Source organism: Ctenopharyngodon idella, chromosome 6 (assembly GCF_019924925.1).
Source record: "Ctenopharyngodon idella isolate HZGC_01 chromosome 6, HZGC01, whole genome shotgun sequence".
Taxonomy (NCBI): domain Eukaryota; kingdom Metazoa; phylum Chordata; class Actinopteri; order Cypriniformes; family Xenocyprididae; genus Ctenopharyngodon; species Ctenopharyngodon idella.
The window spans coordinates 21281037-21295348 of NC_067225.1; the positions used below are offsets into that span (position 1 = coordinate 21281037).

General features: G+C 34.9%; 3 protein-coding genes across 6 annotated transcripts in view; 1 reads left to right on the plus strand and 2 right to left on the minus strand.

Annotated features, from left to right (window-relative positions):
* Positions 1 to 3843, minus strand: akr1a1b (aldo-keto reductase family 1, member A1b (aldehyde reductase)). Of its 3 annotated transcripts, none has more exons than XM_051898014.1 (9): positions 3729 to 3843; positions 2967 to 3062; positions 1933 to 2052; positions 1683 to 1834; positions 947 to 1142; positions 667 to 866; positions 502 to 574; positions 327 to 413; positions 1 to 162 (listed from the first exon to the last, which is right to left on the minus strand). In XM_051898014.1, exons 2-9 carry the CDS (start codon positions 3051 to 3053, stop codon positions 97 to 99), a joined length of 981 nt encoding a protein of 326 aa, XP_051753974.1. In that variant the 5' UTR covers positions 3054 to 3062; positions 3729 to 3843; the 3' UTR covers positions 1 to 96. The 3 variants fall into 3 exon arrangements, with proteins under 3 accessions (XP_051753974.1, XP_051753972.1, XP_051753973.1); XM_051898012.1 differs by lacking the exon at positions 3729 to 3843 and adding an exon at positions 3568 to 3708; XM_051898013.1 differs by lacking the exon at positions 3729 to 3843 and adding an exon at positions 3197 to 3292.
* Positions 2965 to 8459, minus strand: prpf38a (pre-mRNA processing factor 38A). The gene is made up of 11 exons (XM_051898015.1): positions 8227 to 8459; positions 7207 to 7366; positions 6976 to 7097; positions 6787 to 6872; positions 6555 to 6665; positions 6357 to 6463; positions 6209 to 6235; positions 5217 to 5320; positions 5037 to 5085; positions 3729 to 4942; positions 2965 to 3062 (listed from the first exon to the last, which is right to left on the minus strand). The coding sequence occupies exons 1-10, from the start codon at positions 8354 to 8356 to the stop codon at positions 4897 to 4899; spliced, it is 942 nt and encodes a 313-aa protein (XP_051753975.1). The 5' UTR covers positions 8357 to 8459; the 3' UTR covers positions 2965 to 3062; positions 3729 to 4896.
* Positions 8425 to 14312, plus strand: part of orc1 (origin recognition complex, subunit 1) — a 13030-nt gene continuing 7142 nt past the window's right edge. The window contains exons 1-9 of one of the 2 annotated variants that reach the window (XM_051898003.1): positions 8425 to 8572; positions 9290 to 9408; positions 10089 to 10216; positions 10313 to 10485; positions 11640 to 12018; positions 12106 to 12337; positions 12507 to 12623; positions 12865 to 12927; positions 13998 to 14099. In XM_051898003.1, coding sequence (XP_051753963.1) covers positions 9311 to 9408; positions 10089 to 10216; positions 10313 to 10485; positions 11640 to 12018; positions 12106 to 12337; positions 12507 to 12623; positions 12865 to 12927; positions 13998 to 14099 — 1292 coding nt within the window. In that variant the 5' untranslated portion in view covers positions 8425 to 8572; positions 9290 to 9310. Of the gene's footprint in view, positions 8701 to 9289; positions 9409 to 10088; positions 10217 to 10312; positions 10486 to 11639; positions 12019 to 12105; positions 12338 to 12506; positions 12624 to 12864; positions 12928 to 13997; positions 14100 to 14312 lie in introns of both variants that reach the window. The other variant, XM_051898002.1, reaches the window with a different exon arrangement.

Below are 14312 nucleotides of genomic sequence, written 5' to 3' on the forward strand. Positions count from 1 at the left end.
TTTCGATATGTAAAAAAATGTTTTATTGTGTTTATGAGTACACAGAGTAATGAATGGACATTAGTTTCAAGGCACAGAATCTTGCAGAAGTGTGCATTAATAGGGGTCATTAAAAGGGTAGTGAGGATGTCCTGCATCCCGGGGTACAGACTTGCCATTGACCTACAAAAAATAAAAAGACACAACAACACTCAATTAAAAAAAGATGCAAAAACATACATAGTGTTGGACTGCATGTGATTTGGCAGTCTTAAACGCAGCAGATTCAGCATCAGATTTACTTCTGAAGTAACCACTGTGAAATTTAGTGCTATGTTGTGGCTTACAGTAATGGTTGGCACAATGTAACGCCAGCCTCTGTGCAATGCTGTCACTTGACTCATTTCCTCAGGATCAAGAGTAAAATCAAACACCTGTAAATGAGCAGAGTAAATTCATTGCATTGTCACACTACAATATCAAAGAAAAAGATGGAAGAATCAAGAAAAAACATGCAGAAACCTGGATATTCTCTTTGATCCGGGACTGTGTAATGCTCTTTGGGATGGTCACTACTCCTCGTTGAGTTTGCCACCTGCCAAAATATCAATGAAGAAATACCATGTATTTCTTCCAATAATCGGTGAAGAAATATAATGCACAACTAGTGCAAAAGCATGAATTTACCTGATGATAATTTGTGCAGGAGTCTTGTTGTATTTCTTGGCTAGCGCAGCAATGGCTGGTTCCTCCAACAGCACAGGCTCCTCTGGATGCTTCCAGGCTCGGTCAGGAGATCCTAGCGGACTGTAGGCAGTCATCACCAAACCCCGATCCCGGCAGTGAGCCAACAGCTCAACCTGTGCAAGGTATGGATGGGACTCCACCTGCAAAACACTATTGTTACTCTACAAACTAACAAAATATAATAGACCAAATAAATTAGGACATCACATTTTCTTCTGACCTGCAAAACGGAGGGTTTGATGCTCGCAACTGATAAGATGTCATCGATCTGCCTGCTGTTGAAGTTTGAGAGTCCAATGGCCCTGACAAGCCCCTTTCCCACAAGTTTTTCCATAGCAGCCCATGTAAGCTTGTAGTCTATATCATCAAACAGCAAGGTTCCATCCTCCTTCTTGGGAAAAGGGTTATCACTTCGTCTGGACAAAAACAAGAGAATAATAAGAGGAACACTACACTGGTATCTGAGAAAAGACATTAAAGGTGTTAGTCCACCCAAAAACGAAATTCTGTTATCATTTTCAAAAATAAGATATTTTGAAGAATGCTAGCGTTCAAACAGTTTTGGTTCCCTTTGACTTCCATTATATTTTTTGACCATACATTACTATAGAAGTCAATGGGAACCAAAACTGTTTGGTTAACCAGCATTCTTTAAAATATCTTCTTTTGTGTTCCACAGACGAAAGTAAGTCATACATTGGAACGACATGAGAGTGTGTAAATGATGACAGAATTTTCACTATCCCTTTAAGAGCACTTTACAGTTCATTCCCCAAAGGAGATAAAGAAAATGTCACATGTTTATATTGCCAATAAACAAGATACCCTAGATAAGACAACAGGAGACCATTATAGAGTCTTGCACCCTTTCAATCGCTTTTGAAAATTCATTTGTAATTCATTTTTATCATCTTTAATTTTGTATATATATAAATATAGCACAACTGGGGGCTTACTGGAAGGCATGTGGCCAATGGATAAGGTAGAGGTCCAGGTACTCCAGCTTCAGGTCTTTCAAGGTCTTTAATAGAGATGGCTCCACGTCATCTGGGTGGTGTTTCGTGTTCCACAGTTTGGAGGTCACAAATACATCCTCTCGCCTTATTCCCTGTAAGAGGACAGAGGTTGTAAAGCAAACATGATTCCTTTATATATAAATGTGTAGGTATATTTCATATATGTATTCATTCAACTTAGTTGACCTACTTTTTCAGGCCCCATCACTTCCTGGAAAGCTTCACCGATCTCTGGCTCGTTCGCATAAACGGGAGCACAGTCAATATGCCGATAGCCAGTTTGCAATGCCCAAATGACTGCCTGTTTTACCTGCAGATGACAGCATATTTATTTAAAATGCTTACTAAATTTCTACATTTAAAGCAAACACAATAATTAATGCAAATGATTATTGAACAATGACAATAATATATACATGTATAAGAAAATTTTGTACATTTTAAATATAAATTCATTAATCTGGTGCACTTTGAGAGTTCAAATTAAACAGCTCCAACCCATGTTCAGTGCCCATATTGAACAAATAAAAGTTCTTCTTTGGCTAAATTACATTTTCTCAATAGCCTAAAAACAGGCTTTACTGCCTTCAACCTTAAATTATCACTGTTTAATTACATCACTGTTTGAAAACACTCTTATCAGAATAATTTCTGTTAGTTAAGCTTGTGTATATTTTTAGTTAAAACTGTTAATATATAAAGCAATATCGCATGTAGGGTTTTTCCTTTGTGTTTTATATAATGACCACTAGGAGGTGCTCTAGGCACATGTTTTCCTTGATTTGTATTCCCCGGAGAGAAATACGTTCAGTTGAAAACGAAAGTAAAAGACGCACGTTCGTTGCGTCTTACCATGAAATGAGAGTTCCGTGTCACATTAATCAGCACATTAATGATTTATCTCTCATCCACCCGCAATTAATTGGAATGTTATTTTTTATTTTATCTGCCCGACCCGCGCATCATCAAACGGTTCAAGAATGGGCAGGGAACCCGCAACAGAACCGTGTCGGTGAAAAAGGGATATCTGAGCATGTGACTGCCTGAGTTTTGTCTACAGCACGAAATTTGACGGAGGCGGCCGCCTCGTAATTCTCTATGCATGAAAAACCCTGTGTATATGTACACTGTATATCCTGGTAAACTCGTCCTCATCCTTAAAGCATCATAAAGATTAAAAATATGTTATAATTACAGTTGAGCTGATACACTAAATAAACTCACCTGTCCAGGTTCACTCTTCCATGTCCCAAGTCCCACAAGGGGCATCTTTCGCCCAGTGCTGAGGACAGCAAAGTCATTCATACTCATCCTGTGTGCCTTCAGAGAAAAGAAAACAAAGAACACAATATGAACAGTGTTCAAACAGAAGAAAGCATGGAATAGACTTTAGTATATTAACTTTATGATATAATCTATGTTGTAGTAAATCAATCCAATCCCTAAACACTCACAGAAAGGCTGCAGAATGCGTAGGGTGAATGACTGCAAACTGTTCAGTGCTCAAAGTTTAGGCTCAAGAAAGGAAGTGTAACCTGCTGACTTATCAGCTGACTTCCACAGCAGCTCTAGCAGGATGTAAATATTGTAAAACACCCTACACTGGAATTTTTGGGAAAGCATGTACTTTGGGTTCGCAAATTTTAGAAAAATAATAATAATTTGTTCGAATCTTTGCATGTTTATATAAAGGGAGGTTGAATCATGTTGAAATCTTAATTCAATCTCATTCTTTACTGGCACACCCCCAGTCATTATTCTACATTAGTTTGCTCTAAATTTTCTAGTTAGTGCAGTAAATCACACAGATATTTGGTTAACATACCATTCTTCGACAGTAAAACTTGTGAGAATGAATGACAAGACGAAGAGCACGTTGAATATGCCGCATTTCTCTCTTTAAAATCAGGTCAACTAGTGTCCCATGTGGCGTATAACAAGGATTGTCCGGGAATTAAAAAATATATTATTGGTTTAGATACTTACTGTGTATGAATAGGATAAGAAAATTTCTCCACTATAAAGCTATCCAGGCTGATCAAAAATTATTTGAATATTTTCTCATAACGTTGACGTATTTACTTCCTGTTCGATGTCTTGTAAAAACACCCGTCAAAATAAAAGTCTCCATAACAACAAACAGAAAGAGTCTTTAAATTTGCATTTAAACAATTTCATCATCGAAAAATTGCCTTTCCTAGTTTCCTAGCCTTCCTAGTTGTCAATGATTAAAAGTAAAATGAAGATTTGACCTTCGTTGTTTGCCAATTAAAAACAAAAAATAAACAAACCAGTTATCATAGCTGTACAGTACATGGTTGAGAAAAAAAACGTTTACCCATGTCATTTTAGTCACTGATCATATAAAAAAATATTATTATTAATCTGAAACTCATTCAAGTGTCTATGAATCTTTAGTCTACCATTTGTAGTCTTCTGCATGTCTTTTATTTTGAAAAGACAGACTTATATTTTGCTGATTACTCAATTTTATATTTAAAAGAAAATAAGTATTTCATCGCCCCCCTGAAATTAGGTGCAGTTTTGCCAACTTTATCCCAAAGCACTAAAATAGTATAAGAGTGGTTATGTCCAGGCTTCTTTTGGCTTTGTTAATTATAAATTTAAATGCATTTTGTTTTATTGACCACAATATTATCATTGCTATTTGTCTGAGAGGGGCACTTTTGATTAATTTCGAAAAAGGGCAGGTGCTCGAGCCCCCAAAGCCCCCCGCACATGCCTGGCTTTAGGTGTTCAATTCAGGTATAGAATCGTTATGTACATGTAGATAATTCACTAAATTTAGAGACTGAAATCATATACAAAATAACAATGAAAACAAATCTTCTTGTAGACAGTTTCAATCATTGTCTTTATAACAGGAGAAACTGAAACTACAATACATCAAATGTTTATTTTACATAGTACAGTTAATTCAGGATGAAAAAAAAAAACATTTATGGTTCCCAATTTCAAATTAAAAGTATAAAACAGCATCAAAAACCTGAGGACTAAATTGGGCTTGGGTGATTTACACAGAATAAGGTCAAGCTTTTATGACAGAAATTGCTGTTTCTCCATTTAATTCAGAGCACAAAAATATCTATAAAAAAAGAAAGAAAGAAAAAGAATATCACACAGAAAACTGAGATCACTCGTTTCCTCTTCGACTTCTCTTGTGACTCTTCTTTGACCGACTAGAACACAAAGAGAACACAAAACAAACATGTAACAATCATGAAACAAAAAAATAGTAATGAAGACTATTTAACCATTTAAATTGAGCATTACCTTTCTGGGGACTTGGAGTGACTGCGATGCCGGTGACTTCTGTGGTGACCTGAAAAAAAATATACCAATAAATAATATTTATTTCCTAGTAATCAGTTTTGCAATTTACTATAATTATTTTTAAATAACATAAAATGGGGTCTTATTTTCTTCATATACTTCAAAACAGCATGACTGTACCTGGAGATTTGGAGCGATGCCTTCTGTCCCTGGATCTGCTGCGGTGTCTACGGGGGCTTTTGCTGCGGTGGCGGTCCCGGTCTCGATCACGTCTGGGTGATGGGCTGAATAAATAGAGTAATCAGACAAATTATATTAAATTGTATAATCTCCTATAACAGGGTTTCTGCAGGTCACATGAATGTAACTTTAAGACAATTATTTATATTTAAAAAAAAAAAAAATCCTGGAATAAATTGAGGGAAACTCAATACATCAATATGCTCTCTAAATGTAAAAGTCTAGGGAGAAACACAATGAGTTTTATTAGCAACATATCAGAGTTTGAAAATACAACTTTCAATAGATATCAATTACTTTTGAATTCATTTTACAAAAAAAAAAAGAAAGTTGCTTCAATCGCACTGCTCCAAACCACTAGAATAAAGAAATATATTTTACTGTACCTAAATGTTCTTCTGCAGTAGTTTTGCAAACATCTAAAGATTCTTAAACCAAGATGCATTTACTGGAGATAGAAAATGACAAAATATGAAGTCTTGAAATTGATCAAAACGAAGCAAGTTTATGATTAAAACAAAAATAAATATCTGCCAACAAAAGAAAATCAACTTAATTCAAAGGGAAGTTTTTATAACTCATTGACAGATATTTGCTCTTGTTTTAAGCATAAACTCACTTCATTTTGTTCAGTGTTTTAAAACTCCATTACATTTGCATCTCAAGTAAATGCATATTGATTTAAAGATGTTTAGATATTTGTATTGGAAAACAGGACAAAAATAGAGGAAGAATTTTTTTTTTGCAATTCATGCAAAATGTAATGACATGACTTTATGCTCTGATTTAAGGCCTCCTTAATTTGTTTAAAGGCAAATTAAGACTTTTAAAGACCTTTTTAAGACCTGCAGAAACCCTGTATAATAATGAGCCCAACCAATAACGAGTCTAAAATACATTGCCAACATTTGAATTATAATTTAATTACATACCTTCGTCTTTTAGGTGATCTGCTTCGTCTAAAAAATAAAAAAAAGACAATCAGAACATGAATTATTCATCTGGTCAGTTAGTCAGCTATGAATAATATTATCAACCTGAAATAATATGATTTAAATGACAATTAGCACCATCACTAACCTTCTGGGTGAGCGGCTGCGTCTGTAGCGTGGAGATGGAGACCTGCGTGGCCGGTCCATATCTCTGTAACTTCTTCTGTGTGTCTCTGGTGTCTGCACCCTCTCTTGCTGCAGTACACGAGAGGTTGTATAACCATTATATTCACAAGATATAATCAGATTTTGCTTATATTGTCAGAAATTGAGAGTTCCCTTTTACCTTCTCTTCTTCCTCATCCTCCTCATCACTGGTCTCCACCTCATCCAGGTCTTCTTCCAGGGCACTAATACGAGCATCCAGTAGCTCAGCTTCCTCCAAAACCTGTCTCTTCTGTGAAAAAACAACAACAACCAAACATGTGGACACATTATTTTATGACATATTTGACTCTGAAATTCACATTACACCAAATAACACCACAAATAAACTACATGTAACAAGTACAACGAACCTGAAGTCTGGGGAGGATAATATCACACATCCGCTCTGCATGAAGAAGCTCATCTATGAACTCATCGACATGCATCAACACGAACTCTATGTAAAGAAGAAACATTATTTGCATTTTTCTGCGAGGAGGAAACTTTCAGTGCAAATACACAATGCATGTTGAGATTTATCTTTCAAGTAAATTGATCACCTCCATCTCTATTCTGGCTTTTGATTTTTCTGTAGTCATTGTATAATGGTTCTAAATACTTGTAGCAATCCACAGAAGTTCCAGTCAGGCGCATATACATCGCTCCAAGCAAACGGACATACCTAGAGTGGGGGAAAAAAGCAGTACAGTAATGCAAAAACAAACTTTCATGCAGTGTAAATGGCAAAATGACAAACTTCATACAGATAGAATAGTAAAATGCACACTAACTTGAAGTCCTCATTCTTGATGAATTCCACAATGATGTCCTTTTCAGGCTGAATCTGCAGCATCTTTAGTGTCAGACATAAGAATGGAGTAGGCTTGATGTTTCCTCCATATACACCACCAACAAACTTCAGCTCCATTGCTTTATCCACGACAAGCTCAGCTACATTTTACAGAGGGGCAATAACAGTGACAATTAAAATGGTGCTTGGCACATTAATTCCACAAAACCGTACAATATGGAAACATATCAGGTAAATGTTATATAACAGACCATAACCCAATAAAGCCCACTGCATTGTATTTGATACATAAAATTTTAAGGCCTCTAAAATTTTCAGTATGATCAAAACCTTGCTGCAAAATTGTTCTTCTAATTGCCTTCTTCCCTTTGATTGACAGTTCACACTTTTTAGTAGGTAAAAGACCTTTTAGTATAATTCTAAAAATGTCCACCTACAGGTTGTGGTACACATGTGTTTTGCTATGAAATTTTTCATGATTTTATAAAGTAAACATACTTTTTAATATTGTTAGTAATAATTCAAAACGAACATTTACTGGACTAAAGCAACTTAGGTTCACTTGATTATTCATATATAATTTTTTTTAGAAAAAAAAAATCATATTAATGTGTGAGTATCAAATATGATGAAACAGGCTTTTGATGAACATTTGTTTGTACACAACCTTCCACAAAATTACAGAGCTTTGGACATAAAACTAAGCATTTAAATATCATCTTACTAAGACATATTACTGGGAGATATAGTGTTACAACTAATATTTATATGCATTTCATGTAAGCAGTCTGCTATACTATTATAATAAACATCTAACCGATAAACATTACAGGCTATCAGAATTTCATCTTATATGGCTAAAAAGAGCCATATAAATAACATCTGCACCAAATTGCATGTTTTTGCTCAGTTTGGGCCTCTCAATAAAATGTATGTAACTACTGTTGTTTACAATGCCACATTAACAAATACAGTATGTAATCCAGCACACTTCTCTCACCTGTAAGTCCAAAACATTCCTCTTTCCAATACTTGGACTCATATATACGTGTCCGTATAATCTTCTCGACAAGATACTGGGGATTTGTTCCATGTATACTATTGGCATCTTTTACCGTTCTATTAGCCATGGTGGTTTAAAATTATCAACGAACGAACGAACGAACGAATCAACGGAACACTAACATGCCATGGAGAAACAGTGAAGAATGACTTCCGGGGAAAAGCGTGCGTCACATCCCTAAGGTCAAGCGGTATTTTGCTGTCCAATCAAAACCTCTTCATACGTCATCTGCGCGCGAAAGAGTCGAGTGAGCTGTGAGATTGTGCTCTCTGTCTGCTGTGTTGTAAGATGTGTTTAACTTCATATATATTTTCATTATAATTCCTGAGTTTTTAAGTGAGACGGAGACGCAATAGTGTTTTTATTTATACGTTAAACAAGAACGTTTGATACTGTTCCAAACATCAGCTGGTGAGTAAAAAAGAAAGAGGTGCTGGGGATTTAAAGTTGTGTACATACTGAACGATTTTGCTACCTTAAAATAAAATATGATTTCAACATTTTGAAATATATTCTTAACTTTTCCAGATGAGCACATGTATTTTGCCTTTTCTAGAAAATAAATAAATAAATAAATAAAAGTGAACGTTCCTGGTTACAGCTGGAAACTACAGTCAATTTTTTTTAGTTGGTCAAGACTCAGTAGAAAATTGGAGTAAAGTTATTTTCTTGATTTCAGGAATTTATGGGGACATGTTTTACTTTAAATTATTGCATACTGTATAATATAATAGTTCGAAATTCTGCAATTTTATAATTATGTACTTGCATCGTGAATATAATTTAATTAATCTTGTTACACTTATAACAGTCCCTATATGTATATATGTGTGTGTGTGTATATAATATATATATATATATATATATATATATATATATATATATATATATATATATATATATAATTATATATAAAATGGATCTAGTTGCTACTAGTTGTTACTGTTTTGACTATAAAGTACATAATAATCAGGTCATTAACTGATGCTGTGCTTTACAGACCTTGTATCAGATCTGCACCATGAGCCGCTACATCACAAGACTGAAAATGAGAAGATCATACAAATGGAATGGGAGACCAGTCAGTGAAGACAGGAAGCTGAGAAGGCAATACTATGAGTATGTGCACTTATCATGTTTTCATCATCACTAAGGCCCTGTTTACACCTGGTTTTAAGATTTTATTAAGGTTTGAAGACGAAAAACGTACCAAGTACGATGTTCTCTCATTATTCCTGATTTCTAACACGCACTCACAGTGAAACGATAGCTGCTGCTCTGCAGGCGCGTTCATATGTAAATTGCACAAGCTTATTTTTTCGTTAGATCCAATAGTATGAAAGATCTGGAAAGAAAAACCCATACATTTACCTGACCATAGACCCTCCCCTCAAAGAAATCAGGAAAGAAGTGTTTGAAATTAAACAAAAGAGACGTATTAAAATACCAGGTGTAAACGGGTATGTGTCTCCCTCGTCGTCTTGTGGTCCGGTCGACCAAAACGCATCTTAATACCATGTGGAAACAGGGCCAATGACAGTGATGTGCACAGATAGAACAATAGATATTTTTCTACTTCAACGGAAAACCTAGGAAATTTAGGGAATTTAAGATTGTGATTTGATTGTGTGGTCTTGAAAAGTAATTTAAATTTTTATTTGAAAATGTCTAAAATTTCCAATTGGGTAGAAATTGATCATTTTCCAGTAATTGTAAGCAAAGTCATGGAAATTCATTGATTGAAAGTTGATATAACCCAAGATGCAACGGTAATAATGCTTGCTTTGATCCCCACACAGATCCATGTCCATTTCTGTGGAGGGAAGGACTGAAGATGCAAAAGTGTCTTTAGGCCAGTACATTTTGATTGAGGGTGATAATGATGACAGTCCCTTTGTGGCGCAACTTCTAAAACTGTACACTGATGGTAGGGACATGTCATGTCTTTATCCAAAATATGTATATTTGCATGCTTTCTGAGTCTGACGATAATCTGTGTTGATTGATTAACATTTGTCCTTAGATTCAGGAAAGAAGAAGACCGCTGTAGTGCAGTGGTTTGTGCGAATGTGTGAAGTTCCTCAGAACAAACGCAAGCTCTTGGGCAGAGACCCCCATCCACAGGAGATATTTTTCTACCAGGACCGCTCTTGTGATAATGAGGTGGATGGAGAGACAATTCTTGCAGCAGTACAAGTAAGCATAGTAGGGTTGTAGACTTCTGATTATAAAGGGATAGCTCATATTTTTACATAATGAATATGCACCACACTAGTACAATCAAGAAGTGTTTGTATAGTTGTTTTTTTAAATGATTCATTTTTTAATTTTTAAAAAAAAAATGTCCTTAGAAATGTTTTCAATTTATTTGATGATAACATTTATAAAGTGTTTATATACATTTGCAGTAAAAAATTTGGAATAATTACGTTGTTTTTGAAAGAAGTCTCTTATGCTCACCACCAGGGCTGCATTTATTTAATGAAAAATACAGTAATATTGTGAAATATTATTACAATTTAATTTATTTGAATATATTTTAAAATATAATTTATTCCTGTGAATGCAAAGCTGAATTTTCAGCACCCATTACTCCAGTCTTCAGTGTCACATGACCCTGATTTGATGCTGATTTGGTGCTCAAGAAACATTTCTTATTATCAGTGTTGAAAATAGTTCTGGTGCTTAATATTTTTTGTGGAAACTCAAAGCTGATACACTACCTTTTAAAAGTTTGGGGTAAGATCTTTATTAAAAAAAAGAAAAAAAGAAATTATTTTATTCAAACGCATTAAATTGATTCAAGTGAACAATAAGTTACAATAAGGTTTCATTTGTTATTATTAGATAATTAGTTAACATGAACTAACAATGAACAATACTTCTACAGAATTTATTAATTTTAGTTGATGTTCATTTTAACATTTATTAATACATTTTTAAAATAAAGTTTTATTTGTTAATATTGATTAATGCACGGTGAACTAACATTAACAAAACAATGAACAACTGTATTCTTATTAAATAACATTAACAAAGATGAAAAGTTGTAAGAGACCTTATTGTAAAAATAATAATTTATGATAATTGAGCATTAAATCAGCATATTAGAATGTTGTAAGATTGTGATATTTCACAATATTACTGTTTTACTATATTTTTGATCAAATAATTTCAGCCTTGGTGAGTAAACATTAAAAAAAAAGACGTAATTATTCCAAACTTTTGACCGCCAGTGTATTATTTTATTATTATTATTTATTATTATACCCATCTAAAATGGCATTTATATAATTAAATATTTAATAAAAAAAATATTCAGTAATTATTAATGTCAACTTTGATTCTAGATTGAGTATGTCCCACCTGAGGATCCTTTCCCAGAGGGCAAGAGCAAAGACACGTTATTTGTCAAACTCTTGTGGGATACCAAGTCCTTCAGAGCGTTGGATCCTGAGCTGATGCAGCCTCCTCAAAGCCCCAAATCTCCCCCACCATCTTCCCGGGTTTCTCAGGCTCGTGCTCTTCCAACCCCAGACCCCTCAATAATGAAACGGGCCATATCAGGCACCCTCACCCGTGGTAGCATGAGCACTGGCAAAATCAGCTCCAGTGAGGCGGAGTCTCTTCACTCTGCCTCCAAACTCTCTGCGGCTAAAGCTCTTAGTGCAAAGAGGAGAAGCAGAGCTTCCTCTGGTCCACATGTTCGCAAGAAGCTGGACTTGTGCAGTGAGTGCCATGCATCCACATACATTATGTTTTAAATAGTTTTAATAGCACTAAACTGAATTACTGTGTTTCTTTATATTATGGTAGGTCCAAATAAAAACATGTCCCGAGATGATGTTCTGGGGGAGATTCTTGATGAACACACAGCTACAGAGAAAACACTGACGTCTAAGTTGAACACGTCTCCAACTGGCCGCATCTCCATTTCTATCAGACTGACTCCACTTAATCTTAACAAGGAGGAGCAAATCTCTCCTCTGTCATCACAGAGCCCTGATAAACCCAGACTGACTGCATATGACAAAGACAATGCAACTAGGTACTTCTGTTTACATTTGAAATTGTTCTATAGGCTTAGTACTTCATGTCTGTGATTATCATTTTAGTTAGAAATAAGCAAACTAATTTTGTACATTGAAGATGGTTTTAATTGTCCTATATAACTGAAAAAGTAAAGTCTGTTTATAAAAGTCCTGCTGCCCTCCTAGTGCCTTTCTTGGGGTGCAGCCACTTGGGAGTGATGATCCAGAGTCACTAATAAGCACAGGCAGAACTCCACGGAAGAGAGAGGCAACCCCCAGGAGAGCAAGTCTTAGGGGCCTGAAGTGAGTCATGTTCCTCTATCTCTGCACAGAGGGAGTACAGACTAATTTTTTTGGATGGGGTTTGACTGTCTTTATTAAACACTAAGGCATTATGTGGCTATTTCCATGCTTAATATGCAGTAACTAACCAAGTATGTTCACCCAGACCTATTGGTGGCTCCTGCTTGGATTTCTTCATGTCTTGATATGTTTAAATTGATCCATAGCGTAACTATAATGTGTTTGTCTCTTTTCAAACCAGGCCAAGAACTCCATCCAACAGGAAGGATTCAACTACACTCAGAGAGCCAACACTGGCTGCTTTGTAAGTGTTGGAATTGTCTGTCATCATATTGAATTTAAAAACTAAATTCACTACATTGTAAAATGAATTTTAGCATCTTTGAATTTCAGCTTTTACTTTTGTGCGCTGGTGTTTTTACAGATGGAAAAAAAAAAAAATTTAAACAGTATACATGTGTCAAATCCCCTTTATTTAGCGCTTTATACAATACAGATTGTTTCAAAACAGCTTTACAGTGTTAAACAGGAAACTGATTCAATGATGTAAACAGAATTCAATTCTGCTGTAAAGCAGCTCTAAAAAGACCATAGTAAACATTCAGTTGTGTTTTAACTTTATGTACTGTTATTTTCATCACAAAGTTTTGTTTTTTCAGTCTGTATTGTTGATTTACATTTTGCCTTATTACATTTTTGACCAGCGGGTGGCAGAATATAACAGTCAAGATTGTCTTATCAAACAGTAAATCAGTAGTGTTTATCAAGCAGACAAATTTCCTCGAGTCACATTTAAAAATTCTCAGAACACACACTGAACATTGTCTGCTTGATTTCACAATGTTTATTTAAATTGTATACATTGTGAGGTGCAAGAATCACTTAAAATGGTTTTAAAAGTTGTTGGAAAACTTAGACTTTCAGCTGCATCACTGTTATTAAAGTGCTACGTGAGGCTCAAAAGCTGTTGGTCTGCAAAAGGCAGATTTTTAGGATTGAAAAAATTGATAAATAATGTAGACACTTAATTGATGGCAAAAATATAATGAGAGAACTATTTATTTTTTGGGAAAAGATCACTTTTGCCTTGTGACCTGTAGTGAATAAGGCATGCACTGTACAGTGTGTAAAACTGTGACCTGCTTTGGCTTTTAAGTTGCCTATACCACCATTTGAACACTTTGACTTCATTTTCTAATCAATAAATTCAATTATCCAGACCAAGCTCTTATATGATCTTACAGTAGTGAGCGAGCAATAGATTGTTGTTAAACCTGATATACATGCATACATACTACTAGTCACACTTATTTTTTTTTAAATCTTACTCTGTTTTTTCTTTTTCTTTTCATATTTCTTTGAACAAACTAATAGAGCTGAAGAGGAGCATGAAGATTCACCTGTCCAGACTGCAGCCACTCCTCGCTCTAAGAGGAAGTCTGCTCAGCTTGTGTCTTCACGCATCAGAAAGCAGCTGTAGGTATTTTACTTGATTGACTAGGGCTGTCAAACAATTAATAAATAATCTAAGTAATGCTGATTTATCAAATTAATATAAATATATTAGGTAATCAGTATTTATTAATATATTTTCTTGCTGAGAAAAGCTGCCCAATGAAGATAATTTACAGGTTTACAGTTCACAGAAATCTATTTTGCAATCAAGTTTCTCAGTCAGACTTGGGGCCT